The sequence below is a fragment of the Sceloporus undulatus genome, chromosome 2, assembly GCF_019175285.1.
Source record: "Sceloporus undulatus isolate JIND9_A2432 ecotype Alabama chromosome 2, SceUnd_v1.1, whole genome shotgun sequence".
Classification (NCBI taxonomy): domain Eukaryota; kingdom Metazoa; phylum Chordata; class Lepidosauria; order Squamata; family Phrynosomatidae; genus Sceloporus; species Sceloporus undulatus.
The window spans coordinates 258,911,740-258,930,783 of NC_056523.1; the positions used below are offsets into that span (position 1 = coordinate 258,911,740).

Below are 19,044 nucleotides of genomic sequence, written 5' to 3' on the forward strand. Positions count from 1 at the left end.
CCTGTTGATGTTCACATTGTATTGATTTAAAATAGAGCCGCCATATCGAATGCATCCAATCGTTCTTGTTTTTTTAAATAAAACTGTCAATAAAATGATATGCATCTGCGTCATTCTATTTCTACTGTCATTGTTGGTAACGTGACTCTACATCAGGACATGGGGAGATTCTGAAGTCCGGGGGGGGGGGGGGGGGTTCCAGGAAAAGGATGGAGGGATGGAAAGAAGGGGGCCAAACAACACCCTCTATTTACTCCCCCTGCCAATCCCTGGCTGGGAATCACAGGAGCCTTCCTCCGTGGGCCTAGTCAGGAGAAAGAGAAGGGGGGATGAGATGGCTACAGGAGGATTTTTGGCCAGGAAACCCCCTGCTCCATCCCTCTGGTGCCTGGCTGCAGCTTCCAGGAATTCAGTTGCAGAGAGGAGCCCAGCTAAGAGGCTGTTGCTTCTCCCTAGCCTGTCTCAGCTTCAGAGGATGGCGATGGCAACCCCCCCCCCCCCCGGAACAACACTTGCCAAAAAACCACTGCCATAGGTTCGCCTTGGGAGGGGAGTCACACTATCTCAGCTTCAGAAGATGGCAATGGCAAGCCCCTCTGAAGAACCCTTGCCAAGAACCCCTTGGCAGACCCTCCTTGAAGCCATGCAAATGTCAAACTTAAAAAAAAAACAACCCACAAGCTGCACCATGTTCCTAAACTTTGTCGACGTCTGGTCATCAGGCATTGGTGCAAGTAAAGGGGACTAATTCACTGGCAGAAGGGGAAAACAGCTGCACGGTGGTTTAAAGGGACCACTTGACAGCTTTGGAAATTTAAATCCTCTGGATTTAAAGAGCTGGTATTTTCACCTACCAACCAAGAGCACAGAGAGGAGAAAAACAATGGCAGTTTACCACCAAGCCAAGACTGTGGGATGAGATGGATATGTTCTGCCACTCTGTCCTCCCCTCTGCCCATTACCTATCCTGGGTGCCCCGAATGGAATCAGAAGTGTGTTCTCATTGGCGGCTCCTTAAAAAAACAAAACTGGTGCTTTTGACAAGACACAGAAAATGCCTTGGTATAAAAAACACTGGGTTAAGGGGGATTTGTGACCCCTTGAAATTCGGGTCAGGAAAACCTGGCACAAGTATGAACGATCGCCTTTTAAAACAGTTTGCAAACCGGATTATAATGTGGTGTGAATGGGTCAAAAGAGAAAAATAAAGTAAGTGAAAGAAGGTACAGAGAAAGTGAGAAAGTAAGAGGAAGTAGAAGAGAGTAGAAGGAAGGGTGTAAAGAAAGGCAAATAGGAATAGACGAGAGGGAAATAAAGAAGTATTAAAGGGAGAGGGTAGGAAGGAGTAAAATGATAGAATTGCTGCCTGCTTTTTTTTATCAAATTCTATCATGTATTATTTTATATGTATTTTGCTATTATTCTGTAGAATGTATGCCATTGGCAGGTTTATTTTTATCTATTTTATTGATTGTGTGTACAGTGCTGTGCAAATCTACAGTGCTATATAAATAAAGTATAATAATAATAATAATAATAATAATAATAATAATAATAGAAGAAGAGTAAAAGAGATGTAGAAAGAAAGAGAGAGGGAAAAATAAAATTTTAAAAGAAAGTGTGAAAAGAATTAAGGTTTAAGATGGGGATATATTGGAAAGGGAAATTAAGAAGGTAGTAATAAAGGAGGGAGAGGGAAAAGAATTATAAGGAATTAAAGACAGAAAGAAAAAGAATGGATAGTAAAAATTATTAAGAATTTAAAATAGATTAGTAAATGAAACAAGGGTATAAGAGATGAAATAAGGTTGGTTTGAATAAATGTAAAAAGTTTACCACTAATCTGTTAAAGGATACAAGGAAAGAAGAAAATAAAGAACAATTGGAAGAACTGGAAAGCATGTAAGAGACAAGCATAGCAACACTATACAGAAAAGAAGAAATGAACTGGATACGGCTATGTAATAGAGAACATAACGAGCTGATATGTGATATGTAGAAATGTAAATAATGGTGGGAAAAAGTGTTGAATAAAAATAATAATTCTGTAGTCTCTAATGGAATTTACAGCTTTTGATTGTCCTCAAATGCACTTCCATCTTTATTACAGTGAGAAAATTCTGTCTAGCAATATACCCACTGTGTTAGTATGGCTCATGGTACATATTGTGTTAACATGCCTCATGAACAACATAGAACTAAAGATAAAGATGCCTTATTTGAAATGAGATGGAGACTTCTGAATTAAAGGTATAGGTAGAAGCTTTCACACTACACAATTACAGAGTTATTATTCTACTTCGATTGCCATAGCTACACTGACAAGATCCTGAATCACAAGTTACAGTGTGTAACTTTCTGATTTATGTTGCTGACATGATATACATTATATTAAAGAGTTGTGGTGATGTGCAATGGGGCATCACCCAAGATATCCTGTTGGGCATTGGGGGCTCCCATTGCACAGTGGGACACCATGAAACATGGAGCCATTTTTCTGGATAGATGCAGGGCACTATCATTTTCCATTGCCATCTGTTCTGGATTACCAGTTCCCCACAGCTCTGTTGTGGGGAGCAATGTCCTCTCTTCCTCTGGTATCATTATGCATGGCATCCTTTGTTGCAACATGACTTACTTTTGTGCATCACAACCACTGCACAATAACCATGATACTCACTCTGATTGTAAAATAGTGACACAGCTACAACCATGCTCCACTCCTGGGAATAAGGGCATTGCACAATCCTACAGCTCTGGAGTGTGCAATCCTGAGTAGGTTTATTATATTGTAAATTCCCAATAGGATGACACTCCACCAACACAAGAAAACAGAAACACACATATAAGCAGAGGAGTTTATAGAATATAGATATATTTATTAAAGGTGTAAAAATCAAATGACACATGTACAATATTTTCTCATAAGGAAAATGTTGTCTTGTTCACGTTTCACAAACCTGTAAAACTGTATTTTTATAAAGATCTTTTTAAAAAAAACCAAGGAATTTAACACACAATTATTTTCTAAAAAAATTTTTTTTTATTTTAAAAAAACCTGAAAATTTAGTTCAATTTATGGTACACATTAGGTTTCTCCTCTCTGGTAAATCTCCTCTCTGATAAACCAAGAGAATACACATGAGCACAGACAGCTAGACTTGTATCTCTTGCTTAAAATACTTAAACACAAATGACATATTAAAACAGTACTGAGTTCTTTCATAGGATGTTACAAGTTCTAGAACGGTGTTTCTCTACACTACATTAAACAGTGCAACAGAGATTCAGTGTAAATCTTTACAGTGTTTAATTGATTCAATACTTGTGTTCAAGTATATGTTCATGCACATGATTAAAATCCCTACTTTGCCATTTTGTCTATTTTTGTTCATAAAAGTTTCTAAGTTACAGTAGATCATTTCCTACAGTATGTTTCCAAGGGCACAGAGAAACCCTATAAACATGAGGTGTCTCAGCAGCCCCAAGACGAATTCATATGGAGAATATGATGTAGCCTCTCTTTGGAGACGGCTTCCCAGAACATAAGAAAAGCCACAATGGATAAGATCAAAAGTCTATAAAATCATTTGATTCACACAGGAGCTGACCAGTTGCCTATGGGAAGCTCACAAGCCAGACAAGACTGCAACACTTCCTTGTGAACTGAGATCCCCAGAAGCTATATACAAAACTGAATGAAGTCTACAGTATTGTATATGTATGGTGACTAATAGCCACCTTTGTACATTTGTCCAAAAACCTGTAAAACATGTTCAATGTGGCAGTGATAATAACCACTTTGGGGGGCAGCAAACAGTTTCCTAAGATGAAACTCATTGAGTGAAAAATGTGCTGCTGTGGTTATGAAAACTGATACTGGGAAGCTGTGGCAACATCCAGATATGTTCTATGTCAAATTTTATATTTATCATGCAAATACATCTCAGGGGTAAGTTTGGAATGTCCAATAAAGTCCTTAGTAAAATAAGAATTGATTTCCTAATACATTCTGTAATATAACCTGTTCAATGTTGTTAGCTTAACTCACCCCAAAACTTGTTGTAAAGATATCTGAAGTCTGACTTTGAGCACCAAATATATGACTTTGAGCACCAAAAAATCACAATAAAATAAAGTGAATTTTATTTTTGGATACAGAAAAATTAGTCACCTAAACAAAAAATAAATTCAGGGTAGCTTGATGGCTTCTTATCAGGAACAATGCAGGGAACATTTATGGGAGATGAAGTAACATTCATTTTAAGTGATCCCATCTAGCACAACTAACCATGAACTTGCTACTTCTTTCTCTTTGGGGCTTGGAAGTGGGAAAAGAATTTACTGTACTGAATATAAACATTTAAAATAGTAATTTAAAAAAACTTCTGTTAAATGTATCCAAAATAATTCATATAAAAATTAACCATGGAAACTCTGAGCATAACATGAAATAAAAAGTCTTGGCAGGCAAAAATAAATTAATTTGATTAAATTATATGTAATCTGATAATATTTGGTCTGAAGAAGCGTGCTTGGGTGTGTGTTTATAAATAATGTGACTGTGAAGAGCTGACAGCTAACCAGAATGCCTGCCAGGCGTCAACTCTTTTGCTGCATTTTTTGCGCATAAAAGTCCCTGCATGTCTCACAGCAACGTTGATACCATCTCATGTCCTGACAGAGGTTCTTCTCCCGTATCACTCGGCAGTATACAGGCCACTGGTCTCCCAGACATTTGAACGTTAAGGCAGCTGCAACATAATACAAAATCAAAGAGACATTAAAGACCACTTAATGGTCTTTAAAAAGCATTTAATATGTTCAGATTCATACCGTGGATGTCTCCATTGAGGTACAGCACATAAATTAGCCATCAAATGTGCAATGAAAATGAAACCAAAATGCATTCCTGAGAATAAGAATCCTTGTGTTCAAGCGGGATTCAGGAAAGGAAGCAGCACTAGGGACTACATTGCAAACATATGATGGCTAATGGAGCACACCAGGGAATTCCAAAAGAACATCAGCATGTGCTTTTTAGACTATAACAAAGCCTTTGACTGCATAGATTATGAAAGGCTATCAAATGCCCTTAAAGACATGGAAGTGCCAACATGTCTGACAGTCCTGATGAGCAATCTTTACTCAGGACCAGAAGCTATTGTCAGAACAAAACACAGAGAAACAGGACTCATTGGAAAAGGCAATAATGCTGGGAAAGGTGGAGGGAAGTAGGAAAAGAGAAAGGCCTTCTTGCTGTAAAATACCCCACTCGTCATTCACATTGACTAATGAATTGATTCAAAAACTGACCTTTTTCAGCGGGTTACTGATCACATCATAGGAAATCGATTCCAATCCACCTCATGTTCACACTTGCGCTGAATCAATTTATTGCAAAAGACGCAGAAAAAAATAAGCATCAAAAAGACGGATGTTAAATGGGTCTAGCATAGGGGGCCCCTCGCCAAACTGCTTCAGTGATTCAGCTCAAGTGCAAACAAGGGTCATTTAAACCAGTTTATAATGCAGTGGGAATGAGGCCTCTGAGGCAAACTTTATTTGAATTCCATGCAACTATCAAAGATCTGGGACACTGCTTGCAGATGAGGTTGCATATGGTCTAGGAAGCTGTGCAAGGTTAGATGGTTCTGGAGTATAAGCCTAACATTTCTTACCCACAGCATGAGCTAAAGTGAAAGAAATTCATTGTGGCTCCATAACTCTGATCATAGGATAGCTAGGAAACATAGCTATTACATGAGGAATGGCAAGACATGATTGGAATGACAATTTATTGTGTAATGCTTACCTAATCTAGGAGATGTAATAGTGTTCACATTAATTTTTTCATTGCAGGGTTGCAGGTGGCAGGGTCTGTAGGCTGCAGGCTTTTCAGAGGAGAAACATTCATTACCATGCCTTCCTGTGATCTTGTGCATGCACTGGATTACTCGTGACTGCATACCTTTGCCACAGGTGATAGAACACTGCAAAGAATGTAAGAGAGACACAAAACTAAATCTTTTTATGCCCTTAAAACCAGATTTCTTTCAAATTGGATATTATGAAATTGGGAAATAAACACTCACTAATTGTTGTTGCTGCTTGTGACAGATTCCCTATTTGAGGTTCTAACCCTTTGGCACCTACTACTCACTCTTCCCTATTACCCTTAAAAAACCCATTCTGGGTCTGGTACTTGGGCCCCAAGATGACATTTATAACACATAAACTGATTGTTGAGTTCAGTGTGGCAGTGTGTGTCTGGTCCTCCTTATTAATGGTTAAATCAAAATAACAATGTACAATGTACAGATTCCTTTCCCTATAGCGCCCCCCCCACACACACACCACATTCCAAAGATGGCTTTGCTCAAGCTGGCCAAGCTCCTATCATCACACAGGTGCTGTTGTTAATATAGTGTGATCAATGTACAGAGCACTATACAAAAATCAACTAAAAATACCAATCTCTACCAAAGACACATGTCTAATAAAATCAGAAAGTGATATAAGGACAAAGATGAGTGCACTAATCTCAAATCAAATTACTGTATAGCATTCCAAATATGACAGATTATACCATACCACCTACACCATTCTTGATATGTCTGTGATTCTATATCCCTCTCCCTCTCTCTTGAATGAAGTTCTAGATTAATAGCTAAAGAAAGAAAAATTCTTAAAGCTTTCACGTACTTTTTGAATGGCCCAGGTATAACCCTCAGTCAAAAACTGATCTGAAGGTTTATGTAAAAATGACTTGTGAAGAACTATATACATGTATGTCTTTGGGAGAAAGCCTGCAAACCCTGGAATGGTTTCCAGAGTGTTGCTATTGGCATTCCTCCATTCAGACAAACATTGCTCCCTCCAATAGCAAATTCAGATGGTGAATGCCAATAAGACTTTAGCCAAAAAGGGGCCACTGTAAAGCAAGAGGGAAGTATCAACAGGCTGAGGGAAATCCCAAGGTTTGCAGGAGTATCTAAAGATCTTCAGTAAAAATCCTGAAGCAGCAACAAAACTACAGTACATCCCAAGAAGAACTGATCATACTTGGAAGTCAAAGTATACCATGTAGAACATCATATACCTAAGTATTTTAAAATGTTGATCCATTGATAAATGGCACGAATTTAGTGATTTTATGGAAAAAACATATGATGCTTTTGAACCATTGCATATGATCAGCTATATTACAATATGTTCACAATAATTTGTATATTACTCCAAAAATAATATAATTCTAGTGCTTTTAAGGAAAAAGTACATAATTTGTCATCTATGCTACTGCACTTTTTAGTGTACTTTTTCAATGATCTAAGAATTTATTCTGGTTTGTGATTAGCATTCATCCCATGGAAACCTTGTAAATCACAGACCAACAGCCACAGTCACTGACAGTCTCAGTCAGGTTTTGTAAGCTCAGGGCCACAACTCCTTTGATTGAATCAATCCATCTGTAATTATTATTATCTGTAATGTGCTCCTCTTCTTTTCCTACTGCCTTCCACTTTGTTAAACATTGTTATTTTCTAATGAGTCATGGTATCTCACGATCTGTCCTAAGTACAATAGCCACAGTGTTGCCATTCTAGTGAGAGATCAGACTTGATTTGTTGTAGGATCCATTTATTTATCTTTTTGGTAGCCCGTGGTATCCAACACCACATTTCAGCATTCTTCATTGTCCAGCTTTTCCAACCATAGATTAAAATTGAAAATAATATGGCCTGAAAAATCCTGGCTTTAGTATCCAATGATGTATTTTTACACTTGAAGCTATTGCCCAATTCCTTCCAAGTCCTAGATTTCTTCTGATTTTTTGACTCCATTTTGATTAATGACTGAGCTATAGTATAGAAAATGTTTAACTACATTAGTGTCTTCACCATCCACTTTAGAATTATGTAAATCATCTGTGGTCATTTTTTTGTTTTCTTATGTGCTTTTGCACATTCTTCCTTAACTGTCATCAGAAATCATTCCTTTCTTCTGCAAGTAAAATAGCTTTATCAGCACTATGTATGGTTTATTTCGTAGCAACAGCTGGATTAAGATTTTTGATTTTTATAAGAATGTCGAGAACCATTTCTACATTTCTAATTATTACTACCTACACAGAAAGAAAAGACAAAGATTGATAACACCCATCCAGCCTTCATCTTCAGAAAGTGCCACTTCAAGGCTCTCCAGCAGTTTTGAGGCATTGGCTCTCATTAACACAAGCTTTCCCTCTCTGCATCAGGAAATGTTGTGGTCTTCGCATCAACAAACTAGAGTTGAAGATTTATGTGACTAGGGCACTCCTGGATCCTAATTTTGTGGCTGCAGATTCCCCAGTCACCCCTAAAGCTCCCAAGTCTCCCTAAAGTAAAATAATCTTTTTGGTTAATTTTGGGATGATTTTTACCACCTCAAGCAATTCAAAATAGCACCAACCCCCTCACTTTAGTCACCCATCCACTCCCAGAAACCTCCCAAAAAAGCAACCCCACACAGCATGAAAGCATGCCCAGAATTGATGTTACAATTGTTGCACCTAAATGCAACAGTTCAGCCCTCATTGCCTATTCTTTGGTTAGAGCCTCTCCTTAGTCCTCTACTAACATTTTCTAACATTAGAAAGGAGACAATATGGTTTTTTTTAAAAAAAAACTAAAATAACTATCTCTGATGAACTATGTAGAAGATGAAAATGTAGTAATTTCTGTACTTTTGCAGAACGTTCTCTATATGCTCCACTGCACAACAACTGATGTAATGAATCCAGAAATGACTTCCCTCCAGAGGTCCAAGCAAGCAGTATATATGCAGTGTATATACTGTTGTTGTTACAAAATTATACATGAGTCACATTTTGACACATCTGGCAATTCCAAAAAGTGTGAGAATTAATTCATGTCTAAGTTTGAACTTATATGGGGACATGTACGACATTTCAATATATCTGCTTCTCATGTATTCTTGTGAAACATTCAGTTATGGTAATGTACCTATGTTCAATTCGACTGGAATGTAATCAATAACATTTTTAATGTAAAACAATTTAAGGACTTTGCTCCAAACATGACTTTACAACAAGCAGATGAAACATGAACCAATTTCAGTAAATTATATTTAGGCACAGAGTTAACCACGGGCAAAGCAGAATCAATTGTGCACATAGCATATTTCACTGTGCACTCCCCTTCTGAAGCATTTCACTTCTGAAGGACTTCAGCAAAATGTCTGTACAAAATACACTGATTTTGATTAAACATAAAATATTATAAATAGCCTGAGTTTTTTTCTGAAAAGGAAGGGCCAACATTTGTTCAAATTTCTGCAAGTGGAATGTAATCCTTTAAAATAATGTATTTTAAAAAATATCCAACACAGTCAAAATACAACAGTAAGTCCATCCATTCAGATTCCATATCAGGTAGTATCTTGGCTACATATTAGAGAACTTAACCAGAGTCTTGGGTAGGGTGTTGAAAATTTTGATAACTAAAAAAAGAATGCAATCCTAGGGTTGCTGTAAAATTGTTCAAACACCAAGTCATGTAGAGCATTCTGGATGCTACAAAACTGAATCCTGGATAAAGATATTTGAAAGCCATTAAAAAGAATAAGAGGTGGGTTTTTTTTAAAAAAAAATCTACATAATTCAAGTCAATGAACTGTAGGAATTATATCAAACAAACAAGACTTCAACTTGACACCCCAACATTTATCCAAGATTCTCTTTCCTCTACTTGCCAGACCCATATATTTTAAAGCCAATATACAGTCCTTAGACCAACAGCTGAGGAAGGTGCTGTAATGCCATAGCCACTTCCAGCTGGCCTCAGTAAGAAGTAAATTAAGGAAAAAATTGTCACTGGCAAAGAGCAACATTTAAACTGTGTACCCCAGCCAAGACAATAGGCAATCACTGCCAAGTTTGATAAAAATCTGCAGATGGAAGTACCAATCTGTAACAGTGTTAACAATATACATTGGACAACTTCTTCCAAGAACAAATGATCAGTTTGGTTGCAGTCCGCAAACCACTTGTTCCAGAATTATTACAGAGAGAACATAAGAGCACAAGAAGTGCCTTGCTGGATCTCACCAAAGGCCTTCTGAAACCAAACCAGAACAGAGCGTTAGAAGACTAGAGGTTACAAGTTTGCATGAAAGGATCTGACTTAGAAAAAAATAGAGAAGATCTAACAAGGTAGTATGCCTCCAGGTCCAAACTAGAAAAAATATAAATACAAGAAAAAAGAAAACTGAGGATTTTAAAATAGATATTGAGATTTTTTAATTCTTCTGTTTCCTGCTATATTCAAAGCTAAATAGCTACAAGCAGAATTAAGCTCTACTGCTGTAATCCACTATCAAAGACTGTGAAAATATGGGAAGGAAAGAATTTCTAGGCACTGGAAAGGATCTCCCACACAGGTTATTTTTTAGGCTCTTAGGATACTAAAGTTGTTGCTGAAATCATTTTTTCCTGAGTTTCAACTCTCATAGGGTGTTTCTGGCAAGATTTATTCAGTGGAGGTTTGCCCTTGCTTTCCTCTTAGGCTGAGAAAGTGTGACTTGACCCAGATCACCTGGGAATTTCCATGGCAGAGTGTGGATTCAGACCCTTGTATCCCACAGTTCTAGTCCAACACTGAAACCAAGATCCCAAATAACAAGATACTTAGTTCAGATTTAATTCAGTTTAGCAATTATGAAGACACAATTATGTCACATTACAATTATAATGAATGTTGAATAATACCATTCCTTTTGTGGTATAATTAGTTTTAGTTATCTTCATTGTTACATAGGTTGTGTGGACTCATTCCTTGTGTATTTGGTACCATGGCCCAATGGCAGTATTCATCTTACATTTCTACAATTAACTAATTACTCAAGTATTATTTAAGAAAACGAAAAATGTTTTCTTTAAAAAACATAAAGGTATAACAATACCTAATCAACAGTGACTTGAATGGTAATAGAGGGGCAAAGCAGATGGCCGAGAAAGCATGGTCTGATGCCACTTCGGCTGCAAGCAAATTGAGTCCATGGCGATTGCATGGCCCATTCCGAAAGTGGGCCACTGCAGCTGTACCTAAGCCACATGGCCAGGAACCGGATTATCCTTTTATCCTTTTTGCTTCAGTCTAAAGGACTGGAGCACAACCTCAGCACAGCTTCTGGCCATGTTGGAAATGTGTGTTATATAAACGACACAGCCGGAAGCAACTTCTTTTAGCCCATGTGTTTAGGGCCTAAAGTAATTAGGTTTTTAAAGATCTTTTTCTAAGTTCTGTTTCTGCTCAAAATCTTTTCACAGATTAAAAAAGGCTGAACATCATCCTTTCCACAAATAATCTGGGAGAAACATGGGGAATTTCTCTTTCACATCCTCTGTTTCATTTTTTTAAAAAAATCCTTCTGAAGAAGTACATCATAGTTAAAATTAAAAACACACCCATGCACCACATTTCCTTATTTTATACTCTGTAGAGGATCATTTCAAGAAGCACTATGAGCTGTCTAGGTTTCAGAAAAATCAGATAAAATGTTAAAAAATTGGAAGCAGCAGAGGTTTTTCTTCCCCTTTCTCCACTGCTTTTTCAGGCATTTCCAACCCATTTTTGATGATGAGATAAAGAAATGTCAAAAAAACTAAACCTATTCCGTTCGTTTCTAGTAATCTGTTACCAAATATGGATGGCAACATTACAATCTGCTCTCAGTGTTAAGGTTAGCATAGAATCATAGAGTTGGAAGAGACCACAAGGGCCATCCAGTCCAACCCCCTGCCATGCAGGAAATCCAAATCAAAGCATCCCCAGCAGATGGCCATCCAGCCTCCGTTTGAAGACCTCCAAGGAGGGAGACTCCACTACACTCCGAGGGAGTTGGTTCCACTGTCGAACAGCCCTTACTGTCAGGAAGTTCCTCCTAATGTTGAGGTGGAATCTCTTTTCCTGCAGCTTGCATCCAGCATGATTTTTAAATTCTGGAGCCATCATGCAAATCATGAAATGATAGTCTGTCACTGGGACAACAATGACAGCATCTTCCTTCCAGCTCCTGCTACCTTTCCTGAGTCCTTCAGCATTCATATGATCAATATTTACTTTTACTCAATATTTATTATGACATAATTGGAATTAACAAAGGCATATTGGACTTGCTTACCTGCTGCCAGGTACTTCTTTATAGCTGGCTAGTTTCCTTTTTTAATCAAAAATTTTAAATGGGTTACATGGCATTTAAAAAGTTCAAGCTATAGCACTAGTATAATGAGATGTGAAGATATGAGATCTTTGCAGTGAAAATATGAGATCTTTGTGGGACCTGTCTATATAATTAATTTAAGCATCTAATAAATAGGTCTCATGTTCACAGCTGGAAAATTAACCTTCTGATCATACAAAAAAGAAGATGGGTTGTCTTTCCATTCTAAAAATGTCTATTTCTCAAGCTCACCAACTTCCCCACATTTGGGCCAAATATTGAATAAAAAACTGTACATGTAAAATGGAAGTAGCCTTCTGATCTCTTCTGTGTCTGAAATTCAGTCAACAATCAGAAGGCCTGGCCTGCTACAGGAACACCAATTGGGCTCCATTGCCGTTGCCCATTCAGTAATATTTTAAATTTGCTTTGTAGTTAAATGGAATGTTTTATACTGTTGTTTCAGCTATGTGTATTTTTTAAGTTTTTATCTTTTAAACTGTTGTGAGGTGTAGGATAGGAGTTAGGAGGGCTTTGAACATTGCTTGAAAAGTGATGATCATATATTTTTAATAATACTTACATATATAGTTTTCAGGCTTTTTGGGATATAAGTATCTCCCCATACGAACCTGCTAGAGCCCTAAGATCTTCCGGGGAAGGCTTTATCTCAGTCCTCCCACCATCACAGGCTCACCTGGTGAGGACACGAAAGAGAGCCTTCTTGGTAGCTGCTCCTGCCCTCTGGAATGCCCTTCCACAAGAAGCAAGGCTGGCCTCCTCCCTGCTTGCCTTTTGTTGGCAAGCAAAAATAACTTTATTCAGGCAGGCTTTAGATTTATAATCATGGGGTAAGTTGAGAGTTTGTTACATAGTTTTGGAGCATCATGATTTTAGTGGGGTTTTAATGTCCATAATTTTATGTTGTTTTTAGATTATATTTTAAATTGTTTTATTGTAATATGTTTTTAGAATTTTTATTTGTGAGCCACCTTGGGTCCCTTTCAGGGAGAAAGGAGGGATGGAAATCAAATAAATAAATAAAATTTAGGGGCCTTCTCTTCTACTGAAGATTTTTTGACCTTAAAGTATTAATTTCATTTCAATACATGTATCATATTCCAGTTTTCTCTTAGCCTTCATAAATTACAATACACTTATTGTACTAATGTTTACTTTCAGTATCATCTAATGAATTAGCTAACCATTTTGGGGGCAAAATCAGCTTTCAGTTAAACAATTCTTCACACTTACATAAACTTCCATTTGCATTTAAAGGTTAAATATTTCTTGTAGCAACCATATGTTTCTTGTATTTGTTTTACACTCTTCTCCTTCATATGTTTATCCAGAAATCCCCTTGGTTTCAATTAGGCTCCAAAACTAAATCTAATGCTTTTTTTTTCAAGCTGTTTCTTATTCTTTCAAAGTCTATTTAGAATTGTAGATTCTCAAAAATTCCCCACAAGCCCAAAGAGTATGCTTTTACTGCAAATATATCATTCCTATCTATACTTTGTCATTAAAATTGGCTCTGAAAATTCAGGATATATCCTTTTAGCAGCTGGATGCCTCTTTGAACTTGTTCTGCCAGCTGTTTCATTGCCACAAGATGTGATACTTTATCTTGCTTTGATCAGCCTCTTCAGAAACCTCCTTATTGCTGTAGTTAAATCAAGGCCTGGTTATAACTCCAGGTATGTGGCTACATACAACATGCTGATATAGATTACACAAAGTTGTGTTTTTAAAGCATCAGTATCCTATGTTCAAAACTGCTGAATAACTGGGCAAATAAAGAACTGCTCAAGTCTAAACATATGTCTTTTATATGCTCATCCTATTAGGATGCTTATTTTTAACTCTATTCCTGCATGGTAAAACATCTTTCTATCTCTATATTTCCTTTTAAAACTTACAATATTCTGTTCTCTTTTTAAAGTGTTGCTGTTGTGTTGTGTGCCTTTCAGTCATTTCCCACTTATGGAGGCCCTTAGGTGAACTTATCACAGGGGTTTCAAGGCTTAAAGGGTTTGGGGTTTTGTTTGTTTTGTTTTGTTTTGTTTTTTTGGCAATACTTGTTCAGAGGGGGTTTGCCCTTGCTTCCCTCTAAGGCTGAGAAAGTGTGTCTTGTCCAAGGTCACCCAGTGGGTTTCCATGGCAGATCAGGAATTTGAACCCTGGTCTCCAAGTGTCCTAGTCCAACACTCAAACCACCACACCACACTGGATCCACACTTTCTTAAGTACTTTGATTTAAGAAAATTATGCTATTGCAGCACACAAATTTTATTGCACTGGTTTCTCTTCATAGCATGTTCTACAGTATTTCATATCAAGAACATCAATACATGAGGTGTATCTATGGGATATGTTGCTGTGTGCATTGAAGTCCTTTCTGACGCATAGCAACCCTAAGGTGACCTTACCATGGGTTTTCTTTGCAGAATTTATTCAGAGGGGGTTTGCATCCCTTTCCCAGAGGCTGAGAGAGTGCGACTTGCCCAGGGTCAGCCAGTGAGTTCCCCGTGGCTGAACAGGGATTCAAACCCTGTTTTCTATAGTCAAATTCTTAAACTATAACACACTAGTTCTCTATCTATAAGAGGTGCCCATAAATAAGAGTTTCTTAATGGTCAACTGATATTTTAGGTTACTGTAATATTAGAAATTTTGGGAGTGAAGGAAAGTTTCATTGGATAGCAGAATTCTGATTTGGGTGGACAATGCCTTCCAACTCCCCCCCACCACCACATACACACACACACACACACACACACACACACACACACACACAGAGCAGTATTCCTGATAATATTCTCTTCTGGTCCTCACAAGGAACTTGTGTACAGCTATTGTACAGTATCAGGCAATAGCCTATGTCATGAACTGGCCCTCTGGATTAGGGGTATGGCTCCATCATAGCATCTTTTCTTCTATTGCTTCACAATATCCAGCATGTGGAGAAATTACATTTTTGACTGGCTATGCTGACTAAGGTGTTCTGGAAATTGTATTAATAAATACCAGAATTTTGGCTAGTTCTGACAACAGGAAAAAAAATATGTTTGATTTTTGTAGCCTAATCTGTGGTCTGAGAAACTGGACTTCCTTCTTGACAGTTCTGCCCCTCCCCAAGTAGATGAATAAAGCTTATCTGTTGTGCCCCAGGAAGAAAGTTCAACTCAGTGTTGTCTAGGCAACATTGGGATGCTTTTCTCTCTTTCCACACTGCATCCCATCCCGGCCACACAGAACTAGAAAATAACTAAAAGTCCCTGTATTACTGAGCAATCATCAAGTAAATCCCTGTCTTCCTGTGATACACTGCAACGAACCCCAGCACACTACCTTATCTCCTTATCTTCCAGAATTGTTCTGAGATACACTAGATAGCACTAAAAGATGGGAAACATTGCCTTCCTAATACCCTGAGAATATATATAGTTGACAGTTCCTGTCTTTATGCACTGCGACTATGGAATATGGAACAGCCATGGAGTATTTTTGAGAGATGGGGGGTATTTTAAAACCGAACTGAAGTCTAGAAACGGTATGTTTCTTAAGTACTACTACACAGAAAAAAATGACAAAAGAACTGACAGAAAAAAGCTTTGTTCATCAACTGGATAAAAACTTGCATGGCTACTTGGAACACAATGTAATGCATAGCCTATAATAAGGGTGGGTAACTGGAAGACTAACGGGATGCATGAAGACCTTGGAGGGTCACACCTGCTCTTGCAATATATTCCTCAAACATCCCCTATGGGACATGAGGGCACTTCCTGAGCACCTAGAGGACATTTTAAAATAAAACAAATTTATTTTGAAAAAATTCACAAAATGTCATTTTTACACTTGGGAGTTTCTGAAGGGCCCCAAACATGTGTAAATGCCCTCTACACCACCTAGACATCATTTGGGAGCATTTTTGCAAAAGGGAAAAAAAGTGACCCAGGGAGATCATGAGAGGTTACACTTTACCCACCCCTGGCCTAGATGTTGTTTCACTATAACATGTCTTATGTTACCTTACCCACCCAGTACTTGCTGTGCTTCCATCTGGGTAGGAGCAGCAATAGTCTAGAAAACAGGGCTGACATGCACTTCAGAAAGAAGGGGGGGGGGGAAGAGTACACAAGCTAATTGGTTCTGGAAATTGTATCAACTAGAGATCTTTCCACTTCCCGTTAGCACAAATGACATGCTTCCACTTCCATTTATAGGCTTAGGTGGGAATTTCAACTCTCACTGTTCTGTTTTCTGTCAAAAGCAAAATACCATCTTCCTTCCTTGAGGGGATTGTGTTAGGAAATGTGTTCCTGCTAGATAAATTGAGACTCACAATGCATAAGCATCATTCTGGTTTTACCTTGTAGAATATTGCATCCCAACTGCAACAGATACTAATTCAGTTTTCCTGAGGTAACATTCCTCAAGCTTTATTGTAGACATTTTAAGATAATATTATCATATGGTGCACAATATAAATGTTTGTGTCTCTAAGCAAAGTGCACCACTACAATACATATTTTTTCTACTGAAAAATACAAAATTTCACTCAATAGGTCTCTGTAAAAAGAGGGAGTAGTTACATCTCCAAGGACAGATGATTACAAAATAAAAAAATCTGAGTTTTACCTGCAAAATAGCAAATTTAGGGCAAAGTTTTGAACTATATAGGCGGGATACAGACGGGCAAAAAGGGGTGTGTTCATGATGTCATGAAGGTATAGCCTTCAGACGGCCCTTAACTGAATGCCGCCATGAACACGCTCCCCGCACGCCCCAAGCGGAAAGAAGCGGCATTAAAAAGGTGTTGCTTTTCCCCGCTTCTTTTCTATATAGTGCGCAGCTGCGCATCTCAGTCTGTAAGCTGCTGCACCGGTACGCCAGAATTGCTACACCGCTAATTTAAGTTGCCCATTTAAAAGCTCCGTGTCTGCTGCGTCGCATAATGAGTCGGGGTCCTGGAACATGCGCAGTTTGCAGTCAGGCTTTAATTGCAGCGTCAGCTGCCATGCAGGTGTGGAAGCTGCAGCACAGCTGCAGCGCATTTTAAGACTCGTAACCCTAACCCTAACCCTAGAGCAACATGTACGCATGCGCTGCTAGAATCTTGGAAAGTTTGGAATTTAAAGTGCACCCCTACACACATTCCTGCGCCATTTTCACCTAACAATAAAAAAACGCTAAAACTTTAAATATTTACATATGTACAAGGGAGGTGATGGGGGATGGCAGGGGGACAGCGGTGGCAGCGGCAACAGCTGTGGCTCTGCATTGCAGATTCAGCAAGAGCGCAGGGACCAAAGGAGAGGAGGCATCCATGATGCTGGTGACACTGGCAACGTGCAAGCGGACAAGGATGCCAACACCAGCTGATCACTAGCTGGCAGGAGACCACCTTTGTTCTTGGCCAGGGCGGGGGGGAAAAGTTTAAAGGGGCTTGGGTGCTTTAAATGTGCACATATGCTTTCTGCCGCCGGTGCTGAGCGCCGCAGCTGCGCATCCGCCAGCCGGCAAAAGGAAAAAAAGCCCCGTTTTTGGCCGCCCGTGCAGAAGCTGCCTCTCTCTTTGCAGCATCCTGCAAGGCGGCGGTATGGAAACTGCGGGTCAGAAACAGCCCCAGGTGAGGCGTCTTCACTGCCCCCCATGTGGAAGCCCCATACACCTGAGCCACGCCCCCGGGGCGGGCGGTCTGGAGGCTCCGTATTCAGCAGAATACACCTCCAAGACGTCTTCCCCTGCCCGTCTGTATCCCGCCCTAGTGTTCAAATTGCCATTGTCTGGGGTGCCTGGCAGAGGTGGGAATCGGGGGCACTGCGCTCCAGTGGTTCCGGTCCTACCTCTCCGGGAGGTCCCAGATGGTGCAGCTGGGAGACGTGTGCTCCGACGAGAGGCCCCTTAAAACTGGGGTCCCTCAAGGGGCCATTCTGTCTCCCATGCTATTTAACATTTACATGAAACCGCTGGGAGAGATCATCTGGAGACATGGGGCGCGGGGTTATCAGTACGCTGATGACACCCAAATCATTTTCTCTATGTCTCCGACTGATGCAGTGACTGGGGATGGTGTCTCTCCTCTCATGGCCTGTCTTGAGTCAGTAATGGGCTGGATAAGGGAAAACCGACTCAAATTGAATCCAGAGAAAACGGAGGTACTAGTGATAGGTTCCCCTGGTCCAGGAATGGCGGTGGCTCCACCTGTCCTGAACGGGGTCACGCTCCCTGTGAAGGACTCCGTGCGCAGTCTGGGCGTGCTTCTTGACTCGTCGCTTCACCTGACTGCCCAGGTGAATGCGACGGTCAAGAGCACCTGTCATCAGCTTCGGCTGATTCGCCAACTGCGCCCATACCTGGCCCAGAGGGACCTAGAAACTGTTGTACATGCTCTGGTAACTTCGAGACTGGATTTCTGCAATGTACTCTACATGGGGCAACCCTTATACCAAACTCGGAAGCTACAATTGGTGCAGAACATGGCAGCCCGGCTGGTCACTGGTGCCCCCAGGACCAGCCATATAACACCGGTTTTAAGGGATCTCCATTGGCTGCCCATTCGCTTCCGAGCCCAATATAAGGTGTTGGTAATTACCTATAAAGCCCTAAATGGCTTGGGCCCAGGATACCTAAAGGACCGCCTCTCCCCGTACATTCCGCCTCGCACCCTCAGAACGTCTGGGCAGCAGCTACTGAAGGTGCCTGGGGCCAGGTTAGTCTCCACGACTCGGAGGACGTTCTCCATAGCTGCCCCAGCCCTTTGGAACGCGCTGCCCACTGAGCTCCGCTCGTCCACTACCCTGGCCCAATTTAGGA

General features: G+C 39.6%; 1 protein-coding gene across 3 annotated transcripts in view; it reads right to left on the reverse strand.

Moving 5' to 3' along the window:
* Positions 1-2,896: 2,896 nt before the first annotated feature.
* ADAMTS19 (ADAM metallopeptidase with thrombospondin type 1 motif 19) overlaps positions 2,897-19,044 on the reverse strand; it is a 157,964-nt gene continuing 141,816 nt past the window's right edge. For all 3 annotated transcript variants that reach the window (XM_042453892.1, XM_042453891.1, XM_042453893.1), the window contains 2 exons: positions 5,816-5,993; positions 2,897-4,754 (listed from right to left, as the gene is read on the reverse strand). In XM_042453892.1, the coding sequence (XP_042309826.1) occupies positions 4,603-4,754; positions 5,816-5,993 (330 nt within the window). In that variant the 3' untranslated portion in view covers positions 2,897-4,602. The remainder of the gene's footprint in view (positions 4,755-5,815; positions 5,994-19,044) is intronic.